Source organism: Rhinopithecus roxellana, chromosome 13 (genome assembly GCF_007565055.1).
Source record: "Rhinopithecus roxellana isolate Shanxi Qingling chromosome 13, ASM756505v1, whole genome shotgun sequence".
NCBI lineage: Eukaryota > Metazoa > Chordata > Mammalia > Primates > Cercopithecidae > Rhinopithecus > Rhinopithecus roxellana.
In genome coordinates, this window is record NC_044561.1 from 10058734 (window position 1) to 10086406 (window position 27673).

Sequence of the window (27673 nt, forward strand, 5' to 3'; positions counted from 1 at the left end):
TTTCAAGGCTGCGTCTACTCAGAAGAGGGACATTTCCACATACTGAGCACGTGCCACCCACTGGAAGCTGTGCTGAGGACCATGAGTGCAGGATCTCATTTAATCCTCACCACGACCAGGGAGGTGAGTGCATGGAATCTCACAGATGGGGAAACTGAAGCTTAAAGGCACTAGCTAACATCTGAAATGACAGTAATGGAGCTGGACAGGCCCAGTCCCTGACCACAGTACTTCTCCCTACCTGGTCCAAACACTGATGCTCAGACTCACTCACCCATTGTCTCCACCAAATACATAAATGGCATCTTTATAGGCCACTACTGTGTGCTTGCTGCGCCTGGAAAGAAAGGAGTGGAGGGCGGTAAGGACAGGACCCTCCTGGGGGACACCCAAGGAATGGGACTAAGCAGGAGAGCTGCCACAGAAGTTAGATATCACCTCTCAACTGCTAAGATCGATCATCTTCTAAGATAACACCAATCACCCTGCAAGTGAGGACCCCTGACACGGCTCCAGGACTTTCTGGACTCCTCACCCCACGTCAGAGCACCTGGGACCCCAGCCCAATATCCACAAACACAACTTAGTTCTAGTATTCTGTCCCAGGTCATCGGGCTCTGGGACTCCCTCGGAACCCTCTCTCCCCTGCCCTGAACAGCGTCCTGTACAGCACCAACCACCTCATTACCAGATCCTACCCCAGGACACCACGCATCGGCCTCGCCCCTGGACCCCGCCCTGGGACTCTCGCAGATCGCCCTTCCTGTCCTCAGGACCCCATGAAGCCCACCGTACCGGGCACCCACGAACTCGTCGCAGGGCGGGAGGCGCCGCCAGCGATGCACTGTTTCGAAGGGCCCGAAGTTGAGTGTCAGGTACTCGACACTGTCCGAGCAGCTGTGATCGAAGTCCACGCTCGGGGCTACCTTGGACCGCGCGCCGCCTGCCAGGGCCCCGGGCCCAATCTGGCCCCCGGTGCTGCCCGGTCCAGCCATCCCGGGTCCACGCCGGATCGGCCGCGCTGTCCGCAGAACTTGCGGCCACCGCCCCGGGCCGCCTGGAGGAACCACATTTCCCGGCGAGCCCTGCGCTGACAGCTCGGCACTTCCGGCCAGCGCCGCGCTTGCGCCCTTCCGCTCTTCCCGACAAGCCTAGCGCTTGCCAAGACCCCGCGGGCGAGCGCTGGGTCCAGTTGGGGACGGCGCAGCAAGCGTGGGACTCTCTGGGGAGCGTTTCAGGCTATGTACTGGCGCCGGGTTGTCCCTTCCAGTGAATGCGGTGTCTCGTCCCTAACCCCGTCGCGACTGCTCTTCCCGGCGCCTCCCAGGCCCACGCAACCCCAAGACCCGCGGCTGGCTTGCAGTTCCCGGCATGCCCTGTGTCTGCGCGTGGCTCCGGCCTGGATCGTCTGCTGCTGCCAGGACTCCACAAGGAGGGTTCCGGGCTCGCAGCGACCTCTGCAGGCGCTCAACGCTCCCTTTCCTGCTAGCGCCCCCAGCCCTGACTCCCTGCATCTCCCCTCTCTCCTTGGCGTTCTTACTGACTGAGATGCAGCCCGGCGATGAGCCTCTAGATTCTCATTTCTACTTAGCAGGGCCTCAGCTGCGTCACCTCCGACATTGGGATTGAGAATGCCCCAGCTATGAAAAGCATGGGGTCTGTCTCAGGACACAACTCCCACAACCCTAAGTGGGCAAATGCCCCAAAGTGTCAAGCATGAGCCACCTCTGAAGGAGCATTTACTATCTTAAGACTTTTGGGCTTGTCCCTTCTACCTGGAATACCCTTCTTTCAAAATTCAGGGCCAAAAGCAAAAAGCGTTCGCTGATCGCAGAGAGGGAGAGGGATGTGGGAGGGCGTGGGGCGCAGAATTAGTTGCTACCTCCTTTGGGAGTTCACAGGCAAAATTTCCTTGGTGTGGCACCTAGCATTCTATGATTGTGCCTGTTTCCCTGTGGTCTGGCCCTGTGCCTATCGGCCCAATTACACTGGGAGTCATACAGGTCTGCAAGTTTGTGCGTTTTAATTTTACAGCAATGTCTACATGTTGCAGGGTTCTTCAGGGGACCAGTCCCAATAGAGGGAGAAGAGGCAGGGCCTGTCCTGCTTCCAGTGCCAGCTGTCAGTGGCAGTAGAGGCCTTGAGGGTTGAGCATCTTCTGGATCCAGCAGAGGCCTCCCAGGAGGGGAGCCAGGTGGCTGAAGGCAAGCACTGGGAGGGCTCAGGTTCTGCCCTGGGGGATCCTGGGACTGGAGATTGGCACCTGCCCCCAAGGCTTGCCCTCTGACCCTGGTGCCCCCCTTTGCCTGCCCAAGTCTACTGCATGTGAGCTCAGGATCCTTTCCCTGTAAGCCAAGACATGTCGCCAGTCCTGCAGGAATGAGGGGAGGAGGGGTCAGGACAGAAGAAAACAGGCTCTCCACTCTGGGCACCCTGAACAGCTGGCCCTTGAGGACAGCAGGGGATCTGTTCTGTGCCAGACCCTAGTGCCCAGCAGGGAGGTGTACTTGGACAGATGGAGATAGACCATTGGGTGGAGGGTCTGGGCTGACATGGGAAAGGCTCAGAACAGTCAACATGAAGGACACACGTACTTGCTGTGCAGCACAAACAGCCTTCAGGAAGGCAAGAGAGAAACAGAGAGAAGGCCAAGAAGAGAGCATGTCATTTATCATGTCCCCTTCTGGTCCTCCATTGTTTCCAGCCTGGAGCCTGCCCCTGTCTCATAGCCCCCCAGTGGCCTCCAGGCTGTCCTCAGTCCCTGGGAGCTCTCTCCCAGAGGGTGAATCTCATTGACACCACACCAGGATAAGGGAACTGGCTGGTATTGAGTGAAACCTAGAACCACCCCCACCATCTCTGTGGAGGGCATACCCAGGGCATCAGTAGCTGCATTTTCCACGAGCTACTGCCGGGCTTAGCACGACCATGTCCAGTTAGGTGTCCCAGGCCTGGTGATTGCCCATGCATTGGGCGCTGACCCCTCCCCACAGCACTGGCCTTGCCTGCGGACACACATCCCTATTCCTTCCATCCACCATGAACACATAACCAGCCTGCTCCCAAACCATGATCCTTGCCCCACACCTCCCTGTAGTCCTGGAAGCCTCCGGTGATGCAAACCAAGAGTGAGGGGCAAGGCCCTGGAGGGTTGTGGGGGCGACTGGCTGTCATGGGCACCTTAGCCAGTCCTCCAGGGAACTACTCCCGCCCCCAGGCTTCCCACACCCACACTCACTCCACCTCCCGCTTCCGGATGGCACGGCCTGAGGCCAGAACCTCAGCGACCTTGGACACAATGGGATCGTAGTTCATGCTGGCCACGGCGATCACCTCGTCGCCTCTGCAGGGAGAGGATGGCCAAGCCTGAGGACTGCCAGGCAGCAGCCCCTTTTTGAAGACCCTGATGCACTGCTGTCATTCTGGGGCCCAGGGAAGGACCTACCCCAGGGGAACAGGAATGTCCTGAGCACCCAGCCCTCCCTGCTTCGCACATCGGGGCTTGACCATGCACAAGCTTCAGGCTTTCCTAAGGAAGCTCCAGCACTCCTCAGCGGGGCTCAGGGCTGGGCTCTTGTTCTGGGATTTTGCCTGAGATGAATCCCCCTTCCCGACTGAGCTCCCGCTGCTTCGAGCCAAGCTGCACCCCGATGCTCTCACTTAGTGTAAAAAGCCACAAACTTCAGCTCTTCCAGATCCCCCTGGATGATGACGTCGTCGAAGCCTTCTCCGTAGCCTGTGGGCCGGGCAGGTGGGTGGCACCCACGTGAGCCGGGGGAGGGAACGAGACGTCACAGGATCCCCTCCTAACCCCGCCCAGGCCCTGCTCCATACGTCCTTTTAGGTAGTTCCTAGCCTCGCCGCCAGCGAGTTCTTACCGGCCTCTTCCTAGTGCAGTCACAGCCCTTCCCGTAGGCTCCCTGCCCCGCCCCGCCCCGCCCACACCCAAGCCCCGCCCCTAAACGCCCTTGGCCCCGCCCCCACCCGAGGCCCCGGGGTTACCCGCGTAGCGCAGGCTCTTGCCAAACATGGCGGTCCAGAGGTAGGGCACGGTGCTCATCTCCGCTTCCTGCGCCAACATGTTCTGGGCTGCCACGCGCCCTGCAGGACCCAGGGCCGTGAGAACCCTGACTCTCGCCCTTACCACTCCCACACTGCCTGCTCCTGATGCCGTTGGGACCCCTGACACGTGTGGCTACTCTTCCTGGTCTCCCCAGAGGTCAAGAGACATCATTGTTCAGACCACCGCTCACTTGCACCTGCAGCTAACTGGTGCAGGGGAACACCTGACTCCAAGCTCGCCACTTGATTGCTTCCTGAGAGAATCTGAATACAGTGCCCTGCCTCTGGAAGGTCTGCTTCTTGGGGTTGGGCTGTGCACACAGACACCTAATCAGACATATCAGGTCTGAAGAGGGAGGAAAATGGGCCATAAGTACGCAGGGAAGCACAGATGACAGCCACACACAAGGCTCCGAAGAGACCAGTGTGGATGGCTCCCCAGTTCCTATGAGGCCCCAGTAGACCCCTGTAGTTGGATGTACTTCAAAGTCCCCTAAACTCTCCCAGTTAAATCCTAATTATACTTGGCTGATCAGTAGCCTTGGTTACTTACAACCTAGCAACAACTTTAGACTTTGGACTTGAATAGAAATTGGTACCAGGAGTGGGGTCTCAAGCAGCAGACCCTCAGGTGTAAAGGCAGAGGGAAGGGGAAATGGGTGCAGAGAGGTCTCTTGTCACAGGCTGGGGGTCTGGCAGTCCTCTCTCTGAGGCAGTGAGGCAACTAACGTGATGGCACCTGCAGCTTAGGGGCCCAGACCAGATGTGCACAGTGGATGAGGCTTGGGGGACTTGGTGGCCAGCAGACAGCAGGAGGGGAAAGCTATTCCTCAGAAAGCACAGTGCCTCCACTGAGCCCAGGTCTCTGGGCTTAGATGGCACCTCAGGGACCTGCATGAGGCTGAACTGAGTTCACAGAGATACTTGAGTGGCCCAAGGGAAACAGAGGCACAAAGTAGGAAGGTGATCCAATAAATCCCTCCCTCCCTCCCCAGGGTAAGTGCACAGGTTGATCAGGAATTCTGCAGAATATAGGTCCTTGAGGACAAAAAAGGGAGAGACTACCAGAAGGAAAACTGAGATTGAGGAGCTGTGGCTGGCTCAATGGGGTGTTGCTCTCTGTGTTGGCTGGATTGCCGGGATGAGGCTGGCCAGAGAATCCACATCAGAGCTTTGATGCCTAACACAGTGTCTAAGACCCAAGATCAGCAACTGAGGCATGGGCATGGGGACACTGAGACCCTGGGACTCCCTCCCACCCCTCCATGTGCCTCGGGACTGGCCATACCCTGAGCATGAGCCATCTGCCAATGTGGAATGTTCACCTTCCGGTTGTTCCTCCAGGCAAGGGGGAAGGTGACGGCGTCACCAGCTGCGAACACACCTGGGACATTGGTCTGCATCATCTGTAGAGAGAGGGCCCAGGGCTCCATGGGTGTGACGGGGCCCTGACCTGAACCTCCTGCCACTCCCAGCCCAGCACCGGGCCCTCCCCACCCAGTGCCATCCACCCCACCTTGTTGACAGGGATGAAGCCTCGGGAATCCAGACCGATGCCGCTCTGCCTCAGGAAGCCTGTAGCGGCCACTGCACCTGACAGGACGGAGGCCTGTGTCCACTCCCCTGTCCCTCCCTTCTGCACAGTCACTCTCCACACCCCACATCCTGCGTTTGATGTGACATCCCCAGACTGATCTTCCAGGGGCTGCCACCTGAGGCCTTCATGCACCCTGGCCCCCACTAACCGGTCTTCACAGATCTGGTGCCTCCTGCAAGACCTCAGGTATCACCTTCTCCAAGAAGTGCTCCATGAGGCCCTTAAGTGGATGGACGGCATGCCACACCTCCTCAGCCCCTGCAGGCACTACCACCTCCCATCTTGGCCCCTACCCAAATTAGCACCTCAGCTGGAGCAAGAGCCAGTTCAGGGCTTGTCTATGTCAACTCTCACAGGGCATGGAGATGAGTGTTACTGGGCAGTGGGCACTGGGAGCATCCTCTGTGCCAGGCCTGGGCTGAGCCCGGTACACACCTTCCTCAACAGCTCCGTAAAGTGGGGGCGGTTGGCGGTCCCCGTTTGACAGATGTGGTGGAAACTGAGGCTCTGGGAGGGGAAGGGACTAGCCCAAGGTCACATGTGAGCGTGTGCAGACAGCTGTGCTGGTTTGCGCCTGCCTGCCCACACACCAACTCACCAATGCCCACCACGCAGACGTCAGCCCGCACGACCTTGCTGCTCTTCAGCACAACCTCCTTCAGCTGTGGGGAGTGGGTGGGTGAACAGGTGGGCCCAGCTCCTGGACTCAGGGGACAGAGGACAGAAAGCAGCAGGGAGAAGGGCCCACCTTTCCCTCCTGGCCCCGCAGCTCTGACACCTCAGTCTGCATGTAGAACTTTACCCGGTTGTTCTCAAACATCTGTCAGGACAAGTGGGCAGGTGGGCAGTGGATGAGAGTCCAGCCAGGGGCCAGGCTGGACCCCACGGCTCCAAGGCGCTGGGTGCGTGCTGGAGTGGGCTCACCTTCATGAGGGCACGACCCACGCGCTCCCCCAGGAACCTCCTGAAGGGCGTCTCCTCCAGCTCCACCACAGACACGGAGTGGGCCTTCTCCGTCAGGTAAGCGGCCACCTCCATCCCTGGTCGTGGGCAGGGGTGGCAGGCTGGCACCTGCACCTTCCTTGACCAGAACTTCCCTGGGACTGTCCATGACGACCTGATCACCATCCCCACTACCCACTACCTCTCACCCAGGAAGCCAGCTCCCACGATGACCACATTGCGGCCTCGGGCCAGCCTCACCACACGATTGGCATCCTCTGGCGTCCGGATGGTGAACACGTTCTCCATTTCTTTGCCTTTGCAGCTCAGAGTCCTGGGGCTGAGACATGGCAGTGTCAGTGAGGGCCTCCTGGCAGCCCCACCCCCGTCCAGGCCAGTGTCCTGCCCGGTGTCCCATGGGTAAAAAGGAGACCCTCCCACCTGCTCCCTGGCGCAAGCAGCAGCTTGCTGTACTCCAGCTTGAAGCCATCCTTGAACACGACCTTCTTGTTTCTCACATCCACTGTGACCACCTGCAACCCCCGCCAGGCAGAGCATGAGCTTGAGCATGGGGCTTGGCCTCGCCGCCCACTCCCGGGTCCTGCAGTACACTCACAGCCCAGCCACAGCCTCTGAGAAGCTCCCATTAGAACAGATCCTGCCACCTGGACTTTGTTGTTTTTTTTTTTTTTTTTTTTTTTTTGAGACGGAGTCTCGCTCTGTCACCCAGGCTGGAGTGCAGTGGCCGGATCTCAGCTCACAGCTCACTGCAAGCTCCGCCTCCCGGGTTTATGCCATTCTCCTGCCTCAGCCTCCCGAGTAGCTGGAACTACAGGTGCCCGCCACCTCGCCCGGCTAGTTTTTTTGTATTTTTTAGTAGAGACGGGGTTTCACCGTGTTAGCCAGGATGGTCTCGATCTCCTGACCTCGTGATCCGCCCGTCTTGGCCTCCCAAAGTGCTGGGATTACAGGCTTGAGCCACCGCGCCCGGCCGGACTTTGTTCTTTAAGCTTCAGACATCACCTTCCCCTCAAACCTCTCCTTACCCTCCCAAGTCCCACCATTCTCTCCTATCCAGCCCTGATTGTTCATCTCCGCACACCCTGGGGCTGTGTGTGTGCCCATGACCTGTCGGGAAAAAGCTCCTTGCTGTCTCCCAAGCCTGGAGCACCTCCCAGGTGCCTGGGCAGTGGGGCCAGGAAGGGAGAGCACCAAGACCCCACCCCAGGGGCCCACACAACCTCATGTTCCCACCCTCCCTCCTCGGGGCCTGTTTCCCACCCTTGACCCTGTACCTGAGCCTCGGTGAGCACCTCGATGCCATAGGCTCGGAAAAACTCCTTGGGCCTCAGGGCCAGCTGCTCAGGCTGTGTGTCCAGGGACTGCAGGGGCGAGCCAGCTTGAGAGGAGCCAGTTTACAGCAGAAGACACTGGGGCCCAGGGAAGGTAGGGCCAGCCCCAGTGACACAGGGGCTGCAGGACAGAACTCAGCAAACCCAGATCTGGCCAGGCGCAGTGACTCATGCCTGTAACCCCAATACTTTGAGAGGTTGAGACCGGAGGATCGCTTGAACCCAGGAGTTCAAGACCAGCCTGGGCAACATGACAAAACCTCATTTCTACAAAAAATACAAAATATTAGCCAGGCATGGTGGTGCACGCCTGTAGTCCTAGCTACCGGGAGGCTGAGGTGGGAAGATCATTTGAGCCTGGGAGGTGAAGGTCAACGCTGCAGTGAGCCATGAGACAGGCACTGCGCTCCAGCCTGAGTGACAGAGCAAGACCCTGTCTCAGAAAAGCCAGGTGCAGTGGCTCACACCTGTAATCCTAGCACTTGGGAAGCTGAGGTGGGTGGATGGGCTGAGCTCAGGAGTTCAAGACTGGTCTGGGCAACATGGTGAAACCCCATCTCTACTAAAAATACAAAAAATTAGCCAGGTGTGGTGGTGGTACACACCTTTAATCCCAGCTACTCAGAAGGCTGAAGCACGAGAATCACTTGAACCCAGGAGATGGAAGTTGCAGTGAGCCGAGAACGCACCACTGCACTCCAGCCTGGGTGACAGAATGAGACCCTGTCTCAAAACAACAAGGAATCTAGACCTTTTGGGGGTACCACGGACAGGCCTGGCATAAGCAGAGGGGGCAGCCAGCCAGATCTCCAAGGGGTGACAAGCAAGGCTTGAAGTGGGCTTAACTGAGACTCAGAGGGATAGGGTCCCACTTGCCCCACCCCCCCTACCTTGCTGAGCTTGGGACGGTCATAGGGAAGGTGCCGGTCTAGCGTGCACAGAACGATCCGATCAGAGAAGCCCTCCTGCCGCAGTGTCTCTGCACACACCAGGCCAGCTGCACCTGAGGGGAGGGGCCCGTGGGCCGGGGACCACTTCTCACCAATCCCATCTCCCACCCTGCCCCTCATGACCCCACTACCAACCTGCGCCCACAATGAGCACATTGGTGCTACTGCTGTACCCAGCACTTGGGGAGATACACTTGGCCATCACCTTGGTCCTTCGCTGCAGCTGTAGGGCCTGTGGGTGCCAGGAGGGTGGAGGGTCATTGCCATCATCCTGGCAGGCAGGTCCTGGCACTCCAGTCCAGCTTCATCCCTACTGCAACCCCTCACTCTGGCTCAAGTGACATGGGCCAAGCTCCTCTCACCACAGGGCCTTTGCACATGCCATTCTCTGGGCCAAGATGCCCTCCCGGCTCCTCCCTTCTGCCTGAGCCCAGAGCTACCCCCTCACCTGCTTGCTGGCCCGGACGTACACCTTCTCCTTCTCAATCTTCACCTGCAAGGGCTGCATTCCTCAAGACCAGCCCCGAACCCCACACCCCCAGGTTCCCACCCCACCACACTCCTGGCCCCACCTGGAACTTGTGCAGACTATCCAGGCCGGGGAAGTCCTCCAGGTCCCCAGTGCTGATGTTGAAGCAGGCACCGTGCCAGGGGCAGCGCACCCGACCACGGGACAGAACGCCTGGGAAGGGGAGGTGCTAGGCTGGGGCCACCAGCAGGGGTTGCTTCCCAAGGATCTCAGTGCCCTGGCAACTGCGGGCCCCTCCCCAAAGCCTGGGAGACTTCACTAATAGATGAAGATCCTGGGGTCTGGGGAGGAGCCAAGCTGGCATGGGGCCTGGAAAGTCCCCCTCACACCTCCCACCTGACAGCTCACCTTTCACCAGGGGTGCGCCGTAGTGCGGACACTTATGGCCCAGGGCGTGGAACTCCCCATTGTCCTTCACCAGCAACACCTTCCCCCAGCCCAGCTCCACTTCCCGCATCCTGGGGAATCGCAGCACTCAGAGGTCAGGCCAGACACCAGGCACAACCTCCTGGCAGCTCCTCCCAGTGTCCAGCCTTCTGGGGAGCAGGCCCAGACCGGTAAAACCACAAAGGCAGTGACCAGGGCAGCAGCTGGTCATAGCCCCTTCAGGCCAACCCCGACCCCCGGCTACGACCTGTACCTCACCCTCCCACCTTGGGACCCCTGGTCACCCCTCCCAGGCAGGACCAGAACCCACTGGCCATTCTCGAGGTCCTTGACGTGGCAGACAGCAGCCTCCACACAATCCTGAGGGCTGGGGTAAGGGTGAGGGGTGGGCAGGCGCTCCTCTGTGTGGAAGTGGCGGGCCGTGCCGTTGCCCTGGTAGGCCCGGGGGCTGCCCTTCCCACTGGCTGACAGCTCCTCCTTGCCTCGTTCCTTCTCAGGCAGCACCACCTCGATCTTGAGCTCCACTGTGGGCAAGTCAGCGCCTTGAGCCCTCTACCTCAGCCCACTTCCTCCCCCATCCATCAAGCTGGGTGCAGAGGCCAGCTCCTCGGGGTGCCGGGAGGCTCCGCCCGGCCTGGTAACCTCCTCAGAATGCCCTCTGCACCACCAGCAAAGAGCCTTAAACCTGGCGTAAAGCAGAGGAGGGGCATGTATGGGAAGGGGTACACCCGGGTCTGCTTGAATTCATTTCTGCGTGTCTCTTTTTTCTTTTTTCTTTCTTCCTTTTTTTTTTTTTTTTTTTGAGACAGGGTCTCACTCTGGCGCCCAGGCTATAGTGCAATCATGCAAACTCGGTTCACTGCAGCCTCTGCCTCCTGGGTTCAAGCAATACTCCCATCTCAGCCTCCCCAGTAGCTGGGACTATATGTGCACACCACCACGCCAGGCTAATTTTTGTATTTTTTGGTAGAGACAGGGTTTTGCCATGTTGGCCAGGCTGGTCTCAAACTCCTGACAAGTGATCTGCCCACCTCAGCCTCCCAAAGTGCTGGGATTACAGGTGTGAGCCACTGTGCCCCACCTCCTTTTTCAATGACAGTATTAGTGAGGGGGGCACAGAGCTGAGTTCCTTCGACCCTGCAACTCTCCTGGCTGCAGAAACCTCTGTGGCAGAAAGAACCCTGAGGCCTTCAAGTCCTGCATCTTCCGACGGACAATGACGATGTCCCTGACAGCTCAGGGACACATTTAGGGTATGACTCAAGTGCACACAGGAATTCAAAAGTGGTAGCAGCTCAGTTCCCAGCCAGTGAATCTGGGTGACAGGAAGTCAAGGGTTCATTGTTCTAGTCTTACAACTTTCCCGTATATTTGAATTGTTTTCAAAAATTAAAAAAAATCAGGAGGCTGAGGCAGGAGAATGGCATAAACCCGGGAGGCGGAGCTTGCAGTGAGCTGAGATCCGGCCACTGCACTCCAGCCTGGGCGACAGAGCGATATTCCGTCTCAAAAAATTAAAAATAAAAATAAAAATAAAAATAAATGTACACAGCATAATTCACAGCATAATTTCAACTTCTTTTTTTTTTTGAGATGGAGTTTCCCTCTTGTTGCCCAGGCTGGAGTGCAATGGCGCAATCTTGGCTCACTGCAACCTCCGTCTCCCAGGTTCAAGCGAGCGGCTGGGATTACAGGCATGCACCACCACTACCGACTAATTGTATTTTTAGTAGAGACGGGGCTCCATGTTGGTCAGGCTGGTCTTGAACTCCTGACCTCAGGTGATCCACCGGCCTCAGCCTCCCAAAATGCTGGGATTACAGGCGTGGGCCACCACACCCGGCCCAATTTCAACTTCTCAAAATAGCTGTTCTCACCAATTTGAGAATCCCTCACTGACCAGGTGCTGGGTTTTCAGTGTCCTCGTGTGCCCTGGGGGTGAACCCCAGCATGGGAAGGCATGTGGACAGCACAGCCCCCCGACAGCCTCCTACAGAGCCCACTTCCCCAGCATGCCCACGGGGCCAGCTCTAGCGGGGAGTGAGCCAGAGATTGCAATTTTCTTCTTTATACTGTTCCACATTTTCCAAATTCCCTGTGATGTGCCTGGAATATTTTTCTAATTAGAAGGGAACAATAAACAGAATTTTTAGCAGCAATAATCCAGCCTCCCAGGCTGCTGCGGCAGGGAGGAAGCTGAGTGATGGACAGCCCCTGGCACAGCATGGGCCCAATGCTGGAGCAGAAGTACCTCTCTCACTTCCCAAGGCACCAGCGCCTCTGGGTTTTACCTCTCATCCCCTCCACCTCAGACCTGAGACACTCCAGAAACCAAGAACCCTGAGAGGCTGCCGAGATGCACCTCCAGGCCTTTGTCTGAGCTGTCCCCTGGGCTGGGGCTGCCATCTGCCATCCTTCCTATCTACCCAGACAAGGCTCAGGAGTTGCCTCTCCTGTCTGCCCAGTCCCTGCATATCCGTCATCTCATGCTCTGCTAAATCCTCCACCCTGGCCAGGCCCCCTCCCCAGTCCCAAGTCCCAGCCCTCAGCTCAGGCCCAGGCATAGCAGGAGACAAGGGCAAAGATCAGTTCCTTGACCTCAGCCCAGCAGGGAAGGTGCAGAGCACAGAGCCACACTGAGGCCCCGTCGTATCAGGTGGGGGTTTATGGGTGGGGCTTTCATTCCATTTTCTATACTTTATGTAATGGTGTTATAATGTTTTTGGAAGACTTACAAAGAGAAATACTTTGGACTTAGCTGACATCAGCTCTAGAAGCTGTGGGAGCTCACAAATAGCCTGGCAGGGGGGCCAGATAACGCCAAGCCAGGCTGCTCTCATCCTCCACCTCCTCCCAGAAGGCTCCAAGCCCGCTCACTGATGCGGTCTAAAAAAAGCCATTAAGTCAGGGGCTCTTTGGAAAGGTGGAGGGGAGGGGCGTCTCTGCTCACCCACAAAACCAGATCAGCCCCAGATCCGTGACTTCTGGCTGCCCATAAGACCCGCCTTAGCCCCTTTGGTCCTTAAGATGCCTTTATTACAAAATGGAGAGAAGGCCAGGTGCGGTGGCTCATGCCTGTAATCCCAACACTTTGGGAGGCCAAGGCAGGAGGATCGCTTGAGTCCAGGGGTTCAAGACCAGCCTGGGAAAGAAGGTGAGACACAGCCTCTACAAAAAATTTAAAAATTTGCCTGTTGGCCAGGAATGATGGTTCACGCCTGTAATCCCAGCACTTTGAGGCCGAGGCGGGCGGATCACTTGAGGTCAGGAGTTCGAGACCAGCCTGGCCAACATGGCAAAACCCAGTCTCTACTGAAAATACAAAAATTAGCCAGGCATGGTGGCATGCACTTATAATCCCATCTACTTGAGAGCCTGAGGCAAGAGAATTGCTTGAACCTGGGAGGTGGAGGTTGCAGTGAGCCGAGATCGTGCCATTGCATTTCAGCTTGGGCAAGGGAGTGAGATTCTCTCTCTCTCTCAAAATAAATAAATAAATAAATAAATAAATATAAAATTGCCAGTCGTGGTGGTGCAGGCCTGTAGCCCCTGCTACTCAGGAGGCTAAGGTGGGAAGATCACTTGAGCCCAGGAGTTCTAGGCTGCTGCAAGCTATGATTATGCGACTTCACTCCAACCTGGGCAACAGAATGAGACCCTATCTCAAAAAATGAAAATAAAACAGAGAGAACAGCAAATGCCTACCTCGTTGGTGATAGTGGATGCTGAAGGAAATAATGTATGCAACCCAGAATAGAAGCTCAATAGATGGAGTTGGGCAGCAGTGTTTTACCAGTTAGCTCTGAGCCTCCTAGCAGCCATGGTGAGGATGGAAAGCCTTTAGGTAGCAGTTATGGCCTAATAAAAGGCGGGTGAATAGATGCTAAGAGAGCTGCACTTCCTCCTAGCTCTGAGCTAGATGAGGGACTGGCCTGATATCTTCTTATCAAGAACTCAGACAGGACATGCAGGAGCACAGAGGGAACCCAAGAAGCAGGTGCTGATACACATGGAGCCACAGAATCGAGTGGGGCAAGATAGAAAGTGAGGGATTTGCACAGAGGTCTTCTGCTTGCTCTAGTCTCTTTGTGGCCCCTTAAGACCCCAGCAGAACCCTCATGCCCCAAAAGCTGTAACTCCCATATCTGGAAATTCCCTGAGCCTCATGCCTGACCTGCCCAGCATGGGCACCTGGGGCCTGAGCCTCTGGCTACAGGCCTACAGGGGAGGCCTGGCAGCACAGAGCCCAGCTCAGAGAAGGGATAACAAATAATATTCCACAAGTGTTTCTTGTGTGCCAGGCCCCCATGCTAGGCACAACAGCCCCACTTTACAATGAGGATGCAGAGGCTCAGAGAGGTGAAATCACCTGCCGAAGGCCTCACAGCCGGGAAAGGGCAGGGCTGGATTTGCCTAAATTCTTAGCACTGCCTTTGGTGAGAGTGGCCACCCCCCATACTGGGCCACGGGTCCCAGGCAGGCCAGCCCTTTGGGGTCCTTTAAAAGAACCTGCAGGTGGCATCTTCTGCCAGGGCCTCCTGCCAGCCCAGCAGTGCCACAGACACCTGGTATGAGGCCAGCTGGCATCATCCCACCCACTTCTAGGGGGAGACAATGGACATCATTTGCCCAAGGCACATTTTGAGGCAGGGAGGAATCCAGCCCAGGCCTGGGTGTCCACAGCACAGGAGTTGGGGGAGGAAGAGTGGCTTTCTGGAGCAGAGGCAGGTGGGTCCCTCTGTCTGGTGAGTCACTACAGCTCTCCTCCCTCCCCTAAGTTCTCCCTTAGACCCAGGAAAGGGAGAAAAGGCTCACAAGTTCCAAGGTAACGGAGCCGATGGGTATCAGGTAAGGGGAGCTGGGGTAAGCTGGCTGGGGCAGGGTGGCCTGGCGGGGTGAGTGGAGCACTGGCTGGGCTCTTGAGGTCTCTCTAAGCCTCATTTTCTCCATCTGTGACAAAGCTGCACACTCCTGCCTCCCTGGGTGTTGTGAGGAGAGAAGATGGAAAGTAGGGGGCCAGAGAGAGAGCTCTGCAGACATGAGTCTTTAGTGGAAAAAAGACCCAGGCCCCTCCCAGCACCCCATGACACTATCACTTCTGGCCAGAGTAGCTCAGGCTAGGTTGGGTGGTGATTTCCTGTATAAATGGGGAAGTGTGCCCAGAAAGGCCAAGAAGGCAGCCCGAGACCACACAGGGGATCAGAGGAGGCAAAGAGAGCCAGGATCTGCTCACTACACCCTCACAGCAACTCTAAGAGGTCAGGGTGGCCAGGCCCTCTCTTTTGCAGAGAGAAAAACAGAGGCTCAGAGGGGTAACTTGCATGCCCTAGGTCATAGAGTGGCTGAGGTTGTCTCCAGTCCCCCCACTTACCTGGCCCTGGGGGCATAGCCCCTTCCCCAACCCTGCAACAGGAGGAAACTGCCTTTCCTTTTCCAAGAAGGGTCCTGCTGTTATTCCCACCACCAACACTCAAAGCCCCAAAGAAAAAGGGGCACCCACTGGAGCAGGGGCCAGCCGGGGAATTGCTCCAGGCCCCCTACCCCCTCCTGGCCGCAGCGTATTAACATTCCGAGCAGGCTCCTGCCTAGCCTGACCTACTTCAGAGGCTTGCCGAGTGCAGAGGGGGAGGGCGGTGGGGAAGGGGGGGAGGAAGAGGTGGGGAGGGAGGAGGAAGGATGGAGGCAAGAAGACAGGAGGTACCTGGTTTGGGCTTGGAGAAACAGCCACCCATGGCGAGTGGCCTGAAGATGGCCGGCAGGCAGGAGCACAGATGGGGAGCTGTCGGAGGCCTAGGGCGCCCCCCATGGGGCTGGACCCCCTGAAGGCCTTAGAGATGCTGGAGATGCCATCCTGCTGGAGCTGCTCTAGGACCTGCCGGGGAGACTGGGGCCATCATGACCGGGGCGTGTGGGCAGAGGTAGAGACACAGAGAGACAAAGAGAGACAGTGGGAGCTTCAGAGAGTCTTACATTTGAGTTGGGAACCATGGCGTGTAGGTGAGCCTGATCCCAGAGCATGGGGCCCTGGAGGACACCTCCCCTTTGAAGCCCTCCGAGCTCAGCTCTCTCACTCCTCCAGTGGAGTTCCTCGCCCCAACCTCGGCCACCCTTGGTCCAGCCCTGCAGTTGCCTTGCCCAAGAAATCCTCCCTGATTTCTGCTGCCTCCTCATGCCCCCCTTCCCCTCTCCAAATCCCACAGCCTGAGAGTTCTTGGACCCTCCACTGTACCGGGAGACCACCATGCCTAAGCTCAAAGAGTGGGTCACCTTGGGCAAGCCAAAGCCCTCCCCATCCTTGGTCTTCTCCCTCCTACAATGCAGGTGTCATCAGGCTCCCCCTAGCCCAGCCCCACCCTGGCTAGTACTCTGGACACCCACCTCCTCTCAGGGCAGCCACTGCTCCATGTTCCAGGCCCAGCAGTGGACTGAGGCTGCCGGGCCTTGGAAGGCCAGGCAGGCAGGGCAGGGGTCCAGGAGGCGGCCCAGCCTCCACCCTCCTCCTAGCTCAAGCTGTGGCCAGGAGGGGCTGGGGGGTGGTGTGGGGCTGGGCCAGTCCACTGGTCCCCAGGGAAACCCAGCTCTGTGGTGAACAGAAGTGGGCGGCCAGCCCGGCCCTGATGGGGTTAGGGGAAAGAGAAGCCGGGCACATAGCCCTGCCATGCCTGTGCCCAGCAGCCATAAGCTCCCCCTACCTCCGACTCCAGCCCTTCACAAGTGCCCACTAGGCCTGTGGTGCTGGGGTCTTGCCCAACAGCAGATGGGGAAAGCAAGGGGCCAAGGTCCCATCAAGGTCAAGCAGCAGGGGTATCCCTGTGGCCTCCGACCCCACCCTCCCACCTTCATCAGTTTTAAGATGGGCAGGGGCCCAGAAAGCCCCCATATCACCCTAAGGCCCTGCAAGGTGCCCTGGGGGAGGGACACCTGCACAGCAGAGAGATCACTGTAGCCCAGGTGCCTTCCAGGCTACAGGGTGGGCCTTGCGGAAGATGCAGCCTACAAGTAGGACTTTGGAAGGCCCAGGGCACAGGCATAGCTGCCTTGTTTACAAATGACCTCCCCACAGTCTATCCCACTGTCATCCTCCAGTTTCCTCTGGAACTTCTTCCTGAAGTCTCACTTGAGGTGGGGCTGAGGCCCACCTGGTCTGGCCCAGATCCCAGAAGGGCTGTGAGTGGGTGCCTGAGAGCGAGGGGTGGAAACAAAAGGCCAGGTTGGAGAGAGACCATTGGTGCCTGGCCCCTGCGCCTGTCAGCCCTCGAGGTGCCCATTACAGGGGAGGAGCCAGTGACTCCCACAGCCACTGGGGCGTGCCTTGTCTCTTTCCCCCACTTGTCACCAAGGAAGGTCTGTAAAACTCAACTGCCACCTGCCCCACCTGCCCCCTCCCTGGGCACTAGGCAGCCCCTCCCTGGGTCCTGGCTTCAGCCCTGGCTCAGCCCTGCCCACTTCCTTCCTGGCTGACCTCAGGCCTCACCTGCTAGGCCACAGATCCCAGAAAAGGTCAGACCTGGTCTTGCCACTGGGGACCTGCCCAGGCTGTGCTGTCCCTTCCCGAGTACCCAGGGGCCTGAATCCCCCAGGGCCTGGGCCAGGAAGAAGACTGGGTGGGGCCCCTGTGCCTTCGGCCTACTGTGTACTAGATCGGCTTGGAGCCCAGTCACCCCACTCAAAGGCAAAGGTCCTTGCTAGGGGCAGGGCAGTAGGGGCCCCCCAGGTTTGTGCAGAATGCCAGAGTGCTGTTCCTTGCCCATTAGCTGCTCACTGCAGAAAAGTTCTAGCAGAGTCCAGTGCTAACTGGACTCTGCAGGAGTCTGTCTGTCCCAGGGACCCCAGGACCTGTGAAACAGGACTGGATTACCCCCATCTCAGTGAGCGGCCACTGCTCCACCTGACCCTCCCAGGGCTCCTGGCACCCGCCCCGTGTGCAGGCTGGGCAGGGTCCTTCCTCCACTCCTCCACCTCTGGCCCACCTGCCCCCACTGCCTCATCCCAAGGGCTCCTGCCCAGATCGGGCTCCCAGTGGCTTCCAGGCGTCCTAGGGGTGGCATCTGATTCCAGTCCTGCCTTCGAGTGTGGGGGCTCCGCGCTCTCCCCTCCCCCACGGAGCTCAGGCGCAAGCCTCTGTCCACTCTCCCCGCCTCTGCACGTGCAGTTCCCTCTCTCCAGGAAGCCGGTGGCCGGTGCCAGCAGCCTCACCGGCTCCGTCCCGGTGCCCCGCCAGACCTTGCAGCCCGGGAAGGGGGACTGGCACACAGTGGGAACCCGCGGCGAGCAGGGAAGGGGCGGTTGTGGGACGAGAGAAGGACAAGGTGTGCTCCGGCCCCGACGAGAGAAGGACAAGGTGTGCTCCGGCCCCAGGGCAGTGCCTCTGGCCACGCTTGCCGACCCCCAACCCCTAACGTGCCGGGCCCGGGTCCGAGACCTGCGAGCGCAAGCGTTGGCCCCCGGCGCCGGGGCGAAGAGGCGGGGCGGCGGGCGGGGACCGGGGTTCCGGGGACCGGGGTCCCCGGGGCGGGCGCTCACCTGGGCTCGGCGCGGGCCTGGACTCGGGAACCGCTTGGGGCCGCGGGCGCGGGGGGGCGGGGAGGCGCGGGCGGGGCGGGGCTGGCGCTGCGGCTGCACTGCGGCCGGGGAGCCCGCGGCGCCCAGCACCGCCCCGCCGGGCCGGAGCAGGTGGTGGGCGGCGGGGGGACATGGGGCAGGCCGAGGCCCTTGGCGTCCGGACCGGAGTCGCGGAGCGTGGGGAGGCAGCCGGGGGCCGCTCTGGCAGGGGGCGCCCCGGACCCGGGTCTGGGTCTCCGAGGATCCTCGCGACCTCCCAGGGATGCCCAGCTGGGGCGCGGGCAGGGTCTGCTTCTTTTTTACTTTTCTTTCTTTCCAAAGTCTCAGAACCACTGTGGGCGGGGTGGGGGAACTTGAATCACTCTGAGAAATCTCCACAAGAAAGAAAACCCCAATCAAACCTTACTGCCCACAACTCCCTTCACTGGGTGGGGGAGTTCAGGTTCACCTGTGTCCTAGGTTCCTCCCAGCCCTCTCTCCACAGGTACCAGGGTCTATTTTCAATTATATTTTATTACATTTTTATTTTTCTCACCTGTCATTTACCAGAACTCCTTGGGTCTCCAGAAATCATAGTGCACCCTGGTGTTGTGCCTCCTCCTCCAGGAAGCCCTCCCTGACGAGCCTCCCCTCTATTAGGGCTGATTATTCTGGTTCCTAACACTTGGGTGTTTAGTTGTCCTTAATGTGTGGATCTCTGCATTTGTAGGTAGACCTTGTCCTTCCAACAAGCTAGAGCACAGAAGCTGTGTGGGTTCCTCCCCTGTCTGGGCCTTACTCTCCTCTCCTGTAAGGAGGACAATAATGACAGCAGTAATAGTCCCCTGTGCCAGGCCTAGCCGGTCTTCCCAGGCCATCCTCTGGGACTATTTATGCCCCACCCCACCAGGGGGCAAGTTCCAGCCCCCCAACCCCACCACCCTCCTACAATTTTACAGATAGGAAACGCAGCCCAGGAAGTCTTGGTATTGCTCAGGGTCAGGAACAGGCCCTGCATGGGTCACACTGGGGGCAGGTGGTGGGTGCCCAGGCCCGAAGGGCACATGTGGCTCAGTTCAGGCAAGTCCTCTCAGCTCCTGTGTCGCTTCCACAGTGGGACCGTTGCCACTGCCACAGGAGAGTCCCATCACGGGGCAGATGGCAGTGCTTGGGTCTGGTGCCCTCCATCTCCAACCAGCCTGCCCCCATTTCATACACGTGGTGATCTGGCTGCCCCACCCCCCACCCACCCTCAGAATCTCCTGCAGTCAGGAAGACAGTGTGCCTCATAATAACTATGGCTGTGATTTTGCATGCATTTATTTCCTTACCCATCACAACAGCCTGAGAAGGAAGGTTCTCTTTGTATTATCTCCATTTCACAAACGGAGAAACTGAGGTTCAGTGAGGTTAGGGACTCTCCAGGACCACACAGCTGCTAAGTGGCAGAGCAGACCTGGGCAGCCTGGCCTCCCAGGTGGAGGATTGGAAGCAGGAGGGGAGAGGCCTACCAGGCTCATGCAAGGCCACAGGGCCTCCAGTGCACAATTCAAGTCTTATTCTGTGACCGTGGCAATCAGTGAGTGGACCCCTCTGCTCCAGCCTCCCCAGGACACCGGGGGTAACTGAAATACTCTCCCAGACTGCTGCCAGGACACCATGACAGGTGCAGAACCAGGCACAGGGGGTGCTCGGGAAGTGGGGTCGGGGCTGCTGAGTTTGGGGTGCCAAAGATAAAGCTGGGGAAACTGGTCATTGTGGGGGTTGAGGAGGCCAGCAACCTGGGGAGATACCCTGACACAAGGCAAGTGCAGGCCTGACCTGGGGCAAGTCCATTGTGGCTCTCTTGGCCCCAGGCACTGTGCTTGAGGTTCCTGCTGCCCCATGCTGGGGAAGAAATCACAAGATCTTCATAGAGCAAAAGCTAAAACCAAGGGCGGGCTAGAAGTGCTGCCTCTCGAAGGGCCCTAACGCTTAGGGGAGATGCATGTGAACCAGGGGCCCCAGGAAGACCCAGGAGGGCTCTGAGCCCCTGGCAGCCTGAGGTCCTGATCTTGCCCCAAGGATGGTTCTGGAAAGGCAATAATATTCCAGCAGCTTTGACAGTACCAAATGGGGCACATGGCTGCAGTGAGATGACCTAGAGCAGCTGGGAGGTCCCTCAGGCCCATGAGACACCCCAAAGGCAGGAAGAGATAGCCAAGGTTAGAGAAGCAGTGATTGTGGGAAGGATAATTCCACAGCCTGGGAGAGAGGTAGATTCCTAGGCACCCCCAGCCCTGGAGCATCCCACCACACAGCAAGCTTGTCCCTCTCCTGCTTACATCTACCCCCTACTGTCAGATTCTCCTGTTCCCCACTCCCCTCACCCTAGAGTCTCCAAGCAGGGTGTGCAGGTATTTTAGGTAAGAAAGTGACCGGGCGTGGCGGCTCACATCTGTAATCCCAACACTTTGGGGAGCTGAAGCAGGAGGATCGCTGTCTGGGCAACAAGGCAAAACTGTCTCTACAAAAAACAAACAAAACAACACTTTAGCTTGGTGTGGTGGTGCAAGTCTGTAGTCCCAGCCACTTGGGAGGCTGAGATGGGAGGATGGCTTGGGCCCAGACAGTCAAGGCTGCAGTGAGCCATGATTCTGCTACTACATCCAGCCTGGGCGACAAAGTGAGACCCTGACTCAAAAAAAGAAAAAAAAAAGGCCGCTGCAGTGGCTCACACCTGTAATCCCAGTATTTTGCGGGCAGATTACTTGAGGTCAGGTGTTTGAGACCAGCCTGGCCAACAAGGTGACACCCCATCTCTACTAAAAATACAAAAATTAGCTGGGTGTGGTGGTGCACACCTGTAATACCAGCTACTCAGGAGGCTGAGGCAGGAGAATTGCTTGAATCCAGGAGGCGGCGGTTGCAGTGAGCTGAGGTTGCGCTACGGCACTCCAGCCTGGATGGCAGAGTATGACTCTGTCATAAAAAACAAAAGAAAGAAAAAGAGAAAGAGAAAAAAAAGAGAGGAAGGGAAGGGAAGAGAAGGGAAGGGGAGGGGCGGGGAGGGGAAGGGAGGGGGAAAGGGAGGGAGGTGGGGAGGGAAGAAGGGAAGGGAAGGGAAGGAAAAAAAAAAAGAACTGAGCCAGTTTCAGTATCTAACATTGTGATTGACACTGTCGCCCCCTGGAGCCCAATCTGAGAATCAGCAGGATTCTCCTTGAGGGTTCTGAAGGCAAAGACCAAGACTGGGGGCATTTTCCCTGCAGGCTGAGGCAGATTTCCAGATGCAGAGACCTCAACTTAATTAACTGATCCCGGGAAACATTGAAGGACTGATACAGCACAGCCAACATGAGCCAAGGGCAGCTGTGTGGAGGGGCAAGCTGATGCAGTGGTGCCCACAGCTGTACAGTGATTCATTCATATGGAAGCAAAGAACTGGGGCCCAACTCCATCACCCACTCCTGTCCCTGCCCCTCTGCCTTGCCCTGGCTCCTGCAGCCCAGCCTCTTCTCAGCCCAGGTCTGCCTACATAGGCCTGACCACTGTATGCCCAGCACCCACTAGATTCTCTGGGGTTGTTCAACTCTGTCCAAAGTCAGCTCCAGCCCATTGATCTATTCAGTTCAGACTAGGCCCTCCTCAAATGGCTGGCTTTGCAGCGCGCACTGTCCTGTGCCCATACTCTGGGAGAGCCAGTCTTTTTTTTTTTTTTTTTTTTTTTTTGAGATGGAGTCTTGCTCTGTCGCCCAGGCTGGAGTGCAGTGGCACAATCTCAGCTCACTGCAAGCTCTGCCTCCCGGGTTCACGCCATTCTCCTGCCTCAGCCTCCCGAGTAGCTGGGACGACAGGCGCCCACCACCACGCCCAGCTAATTTTGTGTTTTTAGTAGTGACAGGGTTTCTCCATGTTGGTCAGGCTGGTCTCGAACTCCCAACCTCAGGTGATCTGCCTGCCTTGGCCTCCCAAAGTGCTGGGATTACAGGTGTGAGCCACCACGCCTGGTGAGGCATAGCCAGTCTTAATCCCTGTTCTCATGGAGGGAGGTGGCAAGAGCTGAGGGCAGATGCCCATAGTTCACAGGAGAGGAAAAGGGCATTCACACAGAAGAAACAGTGTGGGCAAGGAGGTAAGATGGTAAATTCTGGAGAACTCAGAAAATGCCAGTCCAGTCCAGCTTGCCATGAAGTTCTAGGCAGGGGCCTTACATGGATGTTGGCTGGTCTGGAGGAACAGGGGAAGCTGGGTAAGGGGTCTTCATGACATGTGTTTTGTTTTTGAAACGGGGTTTCTCTGTCACCCAGGCTGGAGTTCAGGAGCATGATCATAGCTCACTGCAGCCTTGAACTCCTAGGCTCAAGGGATTCTCCTGCCTCATTCTCCCGTGTAGATAGGACTACAGGCATATGCCACTGTGCCCGGTTACATGTGTCTTCGGGAAAGAAATCTAGGACTGGTGTTGGACTGGAAGGAGGCAACAGGTAGGGGGAAGAGGTCAGAGGACTCCTAGAGTGAGCTAGCCCACAGGGCTACAGGGTGGCCCTGTCCCTGCGGCCCTTAATTGGATCCCCTGAGGAATTTCTATCATCAATTTGGCAACAGGCCAGGAGCATGGCTCACACCTGTAATCCCAGTTCTTTGGGAGGCCAAAGCAGGAGGATCGCTGGAGCCCTGGAGTTCAAGACCAGCCTGGGCAACATGACAAAACCCCCTTTCTAAACACACGTGCGTGTGTGTGTGCACACACACACACATGATTGGCAACAATCTCCACACTCCCAGTGACTGATGGGCTAGTATAAGCTGTCTCCGGCCAGGTGTGACGGCTCACGCCTGTAATCCTACCACTTTGGGAGGCCAAGGCAGGTGGATCACCTGAGGTCAGGAGTTCGAGACCAGGCTGGCCAACATGGCGAAACTCTGTCTCTACTAAAAATACAAAAAAAAAAAAAAAAAATTAGCTGGGCATGGTGGTGGGCACCTGTAATCCCAGCTACTTGGGAGGTTGAGGCAGGAGAATTGCTTGAACCGAGGAGGTGGAGGTTGCAGTGAGCAGATATCACGTCACTGCACTCCAGCCTGCACATTGGAGTGGGACTCTGTCTAAAAAAACAAAACAAAACAACAACAAAAAAACAAACAAAAATCCAGTTGTCTCAGTCCACACAGTGGAATATTGTTCTGCCATGAAAAGGTTTTTTATTACAAACATTTTATTATTTTTAATTATAAACAGTGTTTTCTAATTGTGTTAAAAAATACATATATATGGCCGGGCGCGGTGGCTCAAGCCTGTAATCCCAGCACTTTGGGAGGCCGAGACGGGCGGATCATGAGGTCAGAAGATCGAGACCATCCTGGCTAATACAGTGAAACCCCGTCTCTACTAAAAAATACAAAAAACTAGCCGGGCGACGAGGTGGGCGCCTATAGTCCCAGCTACTCGGGAGGCTGAGATAGGAGAATGGCGTGAACCCGGGAGGCGGAGCTTGCAGTGAGCTGAGATCCGGCCACTGCACTCCAGCCTGGGCGGCAGAGCAAGACTCCGTCTCAAAAAAAAAAAAAAAAAAAAATACATATATATATATATTTTTTTTTTTTCTTTTTCTTTTTTTTGATACAGGGTCCTGCTTTGTGGCCCAGACTGGAGTGCAGTGGTGTGATGACAGCTCACTGCAGCCTCCACCTCCTGGGCTCAGGTGATCCTCCCAGCTCGGCCTCCCAAGTAGCTGGGACTACAGGCATTTGCCACCATGCCTACCTAATTTTTGTATTTTCTTGGTAGAGACAGGGTTTCTCCATGTTGCCCAGGCTGGTCTCGAACTCCTGAGCTCAAGCAATCCGCCTGCCTCGGCCTCCCAAAGTGCTGGGGTTACCAGCATGAGTCACTGTGCTGGGCCTAAATATTTTAAATATTTTCTTTTTTTTTTTCTTTTGAGACAGGGTCTCACTCTGTTACCCAGGCTGGAGTGCAGTGGTGCGATTACGGCTCACTGCAACCTTCACCTCCCTGGCTCAGGTGATCCTCCCACCTCATTCTCCAGAGTAGCTGGGACTACAGGAGTGTGCCACCACGGCTGGCTAATTTTTAAAATGTTTTCGTAGAGGCGGGGTTTCGCCATGTTGCCCAGGCTGGTCTTGAACTCCTGGATTCAAGCAATCCACTTGCCTCAGCCTCCCAAAGTGCTGGGATTACAGGCATGAGCCATCGCACCTGGCCTTCCTTTTTTTCTTTTGAGACTAAGTCTTGCTTTGTTGCCCAGGCTGGAGTGCAATGGTGTGATCTCGACTCACTGCAACCTCTGCCTCCCAGGTTCAAGCGATTCTCCTGCCTCAGCCTCCTGAGTAGCTGGGATTACAGGCATGGGCCACCAGGCCTGGCTAATTTTTGTGTTTTTAGTAGAGATGGGGTTTCACCATGATTAGCCAGGCTGGTCTCGAACTCCTAACCTCAAGTAATTCGCCTGCCTCGGCCTCACAAAGTGCTGGGGTTACAGGCATGAGCCACTGCGCCCGGGCCAACTCCCAGGTTCAAGCCATCCTCCCATCTCAGCCTGTGGAGTAGCTGGGACTACAGGTCCAGCTAATTTATTTTTATTTTTTTGTAGAGACTCACTATATTGCCCAGGCTGATCTTGAATCCTCGGGCTCACGTGATCCTCTCCGCCTCAGCCTCTCAAATTGCTGGGATTACAGGTGTGAGCCACCGTGCCCTGCCTACAGGTCTTTTGAATGCTGCATCCTATAGATACTTTTTTCCTTCAATCCAGAAGCCAAAGCATAATTCACTAAATTCTTCAGAGCTGTCTTGGTGAGCTCAGGTGGTCTGCAAAGCGCTATTTCCAGAGGGCTGGCATGGGGGCCTGTGTCTTCCCCCTTGCAGCCCTGTCCAGGTCCCTCCTCTTCTTGTCTCCCACTCTCTAGGCAGTTACTGGTTACCTACTCCGTCCTTCCCGGACTTGACTGTTGGGCATCTCCAGGGCTTCCGCCTTGCTAGTCTTCTCTTCCTCAGACCCTTTAGCCTGAAAGTGTGTTCACCAGGGCTTTCCTTGGCTGGAGGGCGGGCAGAAGCTGTCCTCTTGGGGCCCCCACCCTGGCCATCCCATGCAACCGTCCCTCCTCCATACGGTCCTGCTTTCATCTTAGCGAGGGCAGAGCTAAGATCCTGCGCCTCCCTCAGGGACTCAGGGACACAGGTTACTTAGGGCCGAGAGCCCAGGAAGCCTTGAGAGGGCAAATGCGACGGCTCTGAAGAGCCATACGAAGAAGGGCGGCGCAGCCGACGGTTGGGCCCCACGCCCTGCCTCCCCAATCTCTGCAGCTGCTGAATGCGCCCCCGCCATCTGTGGACGCCAGAAGCCATGGGCACTGGAGAATGTCAGGGAAATATCAAGTTCTTCCTTGGGATCCGAGGGCTAGGACGGAGCTCCCGGAAGCACCAGGGACCCCAAGAGTTCGGCCACCCTCCACACCCACCCCGCGCAGGGTCCACCACCTTCTACCCCCATCCCAAGCTGGGATTCTCTCTGAGCTTAACCCGCTTCCGTGCGATGTCCACCTTCCCCAGACTCCGCGCTGGAGATGCCCCACCTCGGCTGCCGCGGGCGGGGACCGAAGGTGCAGCTGGGCCCGGCGATGCGGGGCCATGAGTAAAGATCTGGAGGATGCGGAGCTGGCCAGGGTCCGGGTTGCAGGCCACGCCGGAGTCCGCGCTGCAGCGGCGGTCGGAGCCCGCTTTCAGGGTCCAGGGGCGTGGCGTCCTGGCCCTCAGCACAGTGGCCCAAAGCCCCGCCTGAGGGCTGTGCTCCCGACTGCGCCCATCTCTGTCCCCCGCCCCCACCACACCCCAGGTAAGAGCGCGCGGGAAGGGACTGGGAGAGCACCAGACAGGAAGCCCGGACTGAGCGCGGGGGCTGGGATCTGGAAGTCAAACGCGGTGGCCGCGGGCCCGCGCCGGGACAGACCCGGGCTCCACTCTCACACCAACACCACGCGGTAGATGGGCTACAGTTCCTTGTCCGAGGGCTTCCAGGAGCCGGAGCCACACAAAATGAAGGGGTTCACTGGTAGTGGTTCCCAGACTTCGTTGCATATTAAACCCCCCTGGATAACTTAAACTCCAGTGCCCAGTCCTATGCAATCAGATCCCGGGTCTCCACTGTGCAGCGCCCGTGGAGAGCCAGCGATGTGGAGGGTCGAGGTCACCCGGTTCTTTAGGGACAGGGTCTCACTGCCACCCAGGGTGGAGTCCAGTGGTGCGATCACGGCTCACAGGAGTCTCGACCTCCAGGGCTCAAGCGATCCTCCAGCCTCAGCCTCCCAAGCAGCTGGAAGCACAGGCGCATGCCACCATGTGTGGCTTGAGACGAGGTCTTGCCATGTTTCCCAGGCTGGTCTCAAACTTCTGGGCTCAAGCGACCCTCCCGTCTCAGGCCTTCCCAAGTGCTGGGATTACAGGCGTGAGCCACTGCCCCTGGCCCCATCCAGCTCCTTCAGCCTGGATTACCAGTATTTCCCCTCCTCCAGGAATGCTTCCTAAACCCGCCTGGGCTCCACAGCGCCCCTCATCCTCAGCGCACTGGTCACCACATATGCTGCCCCAGCTTTCCAGAGCAGGACAGGGAACCCCTGAGCTCCAGCTCTGGTTGCTACCGGAATAGTCCTGCTTGCTGCCCTTGAAGAACTAGGGTGTACACTAAGACTGCAAGAGCAGAGTCCGGTCACAATAGTGGGCTGGGAAGTCACCGACTTGGCCAGAGAAGACACCTCCAGAATGACTAGCCTGGAGGTGTCAAGTTTTTGTTGCAGGGTAAGGTTTCAAGACTGGCTGGGCCAGCTGTACTGTTAACCCAGCAGGGAGGCAAGCAGAGGGGTAGTCCCGACTAGGTCCCATGTCCAAGAGTTTCCCTCGCCTCGAAGGAACTCAGGTCAGCATTCCTGGCCAAGATACACTTTTTCAAACTTGTTATTTTTTAGTTATTTATTAAAAATTGAGATGCTGGCCGTGCGCAGTGGCTCACGCCCAGCACTTTGGGAGGCCGAGGTGGGCAGATCCCCTGAGGTCAGGAGTTCAAGAGCAGCCTGGTCAACATGGTGAAACCCAGTCTCTACCAAAAATACCAAAGTAGCTAGGCATGGTGGTGCACGCCTGTAGTCCCAGCTACTCCCACCTGGGAGGTGGAGGTTGCAGTGAGCCGAGAATATGCCACTGCAGAGGAGACTGTTTCAAAAAAAAAAAAAAAAAAAAATTGAGATGCTACTATGTCTCAATAGGGGTCACTATGTCAACCAGGCTGGAATGCAGTGGCTATTCACAGGCACAGTCATA

The 27673-nt window shown here is 57.3% G+C and overlaps 1 protein-coding gene across 6 annotated transcripts in view; it reads right to left on the minus strand.

Moving 5' to 3' along the window:
* The window catches only part of LZTR1 (leucine zipper like transcription regulator 1), a 34506-nt gene extending 16100 nt beyond the window's left edge, over positions 1 to 18406 (minus strand). The window contains exons 1-21 of one of the 6 annotated variants that reach the window (XM_030915264.1): positions 18343 to 18406; positions 16198 to 16998; positions 15521 to 15703; positions 10130 to 10343; positions 9781 to 9890; positions 9476 to 9585; positions 9352 to 9396; positions 9039 to 9135; positions 8844 to 8956; positions 7897 to 7983; positions 7043 to 7134; positions 6811 to 6941; positions 6584 to 6699; positions 6408 to 6479; positions 6258 to 6321; positions 5579 to 5655; positions 5351 to 5468; positions 4003 to 4101; positions 3661 to 3736; positions 3244 to 3343; positions 2005 to 2371 (exon numbers count right to left, since the gene is read on the minus strand). In XM_030915264.1, the coding sequence (XP_030771124.1) occupies positions 2222 to 2371; positions 3244 to 3343; positions 3661 to 3736; positions 4003 to 4101; positions 5351 to 5468; positions 5579 to 5655; positions 6258 to 6321; positions 6408 to 6479; positions 6584 to 6699; positions 6811 to 6941; positions 7043 to 7134; positions 7897 to 7983; positions 8844 to 8956; positions 9039 to 9135; positions 9352 to 9396; positions 9476 to 9585; positions 9781 to 9890; positions 10130 to 10343; positions 15521 to 15551 (1902 nt within the window). In that variant the 5' untranslated portion in view covers positions 15552 to 15703; positions 16198 to 16998; positions 18343 to 18406 and the 3' untranslated portion in view covers positions 2005 to 2221. Of the gene's footprint in view, positions 1 to 274; positions 338 to 795; positions 2372 to 3238; positions 3344 to 3660; positions 3737 to 4002; positions 4102 to 5350; positions 5469 to 5578; positions 5656 to 6257; positions 6322 to 6407; positions 6480 to 6583; positions 6700 to 6810; positions 6942 to 7042; positions 7135 to 7896; positions 7984 to 8843; positions 8957 to 9038; positions 9136 to 9351; positions 9397 to 9475; positions 9586 to 9780; positions 9891 to 10129; positions 10344 to 15520; positions 18321 to 18342 lie in introns of those variants that run through there. The other 5 variants (XM_030915267.1, XM_030915262.1, XM_030915265.1 and 2 more) reach the window with 5 other exon arrangements.
* Between the last annotated feature and the right edge of the window lie 9267 nt (positions 18407 to 27673).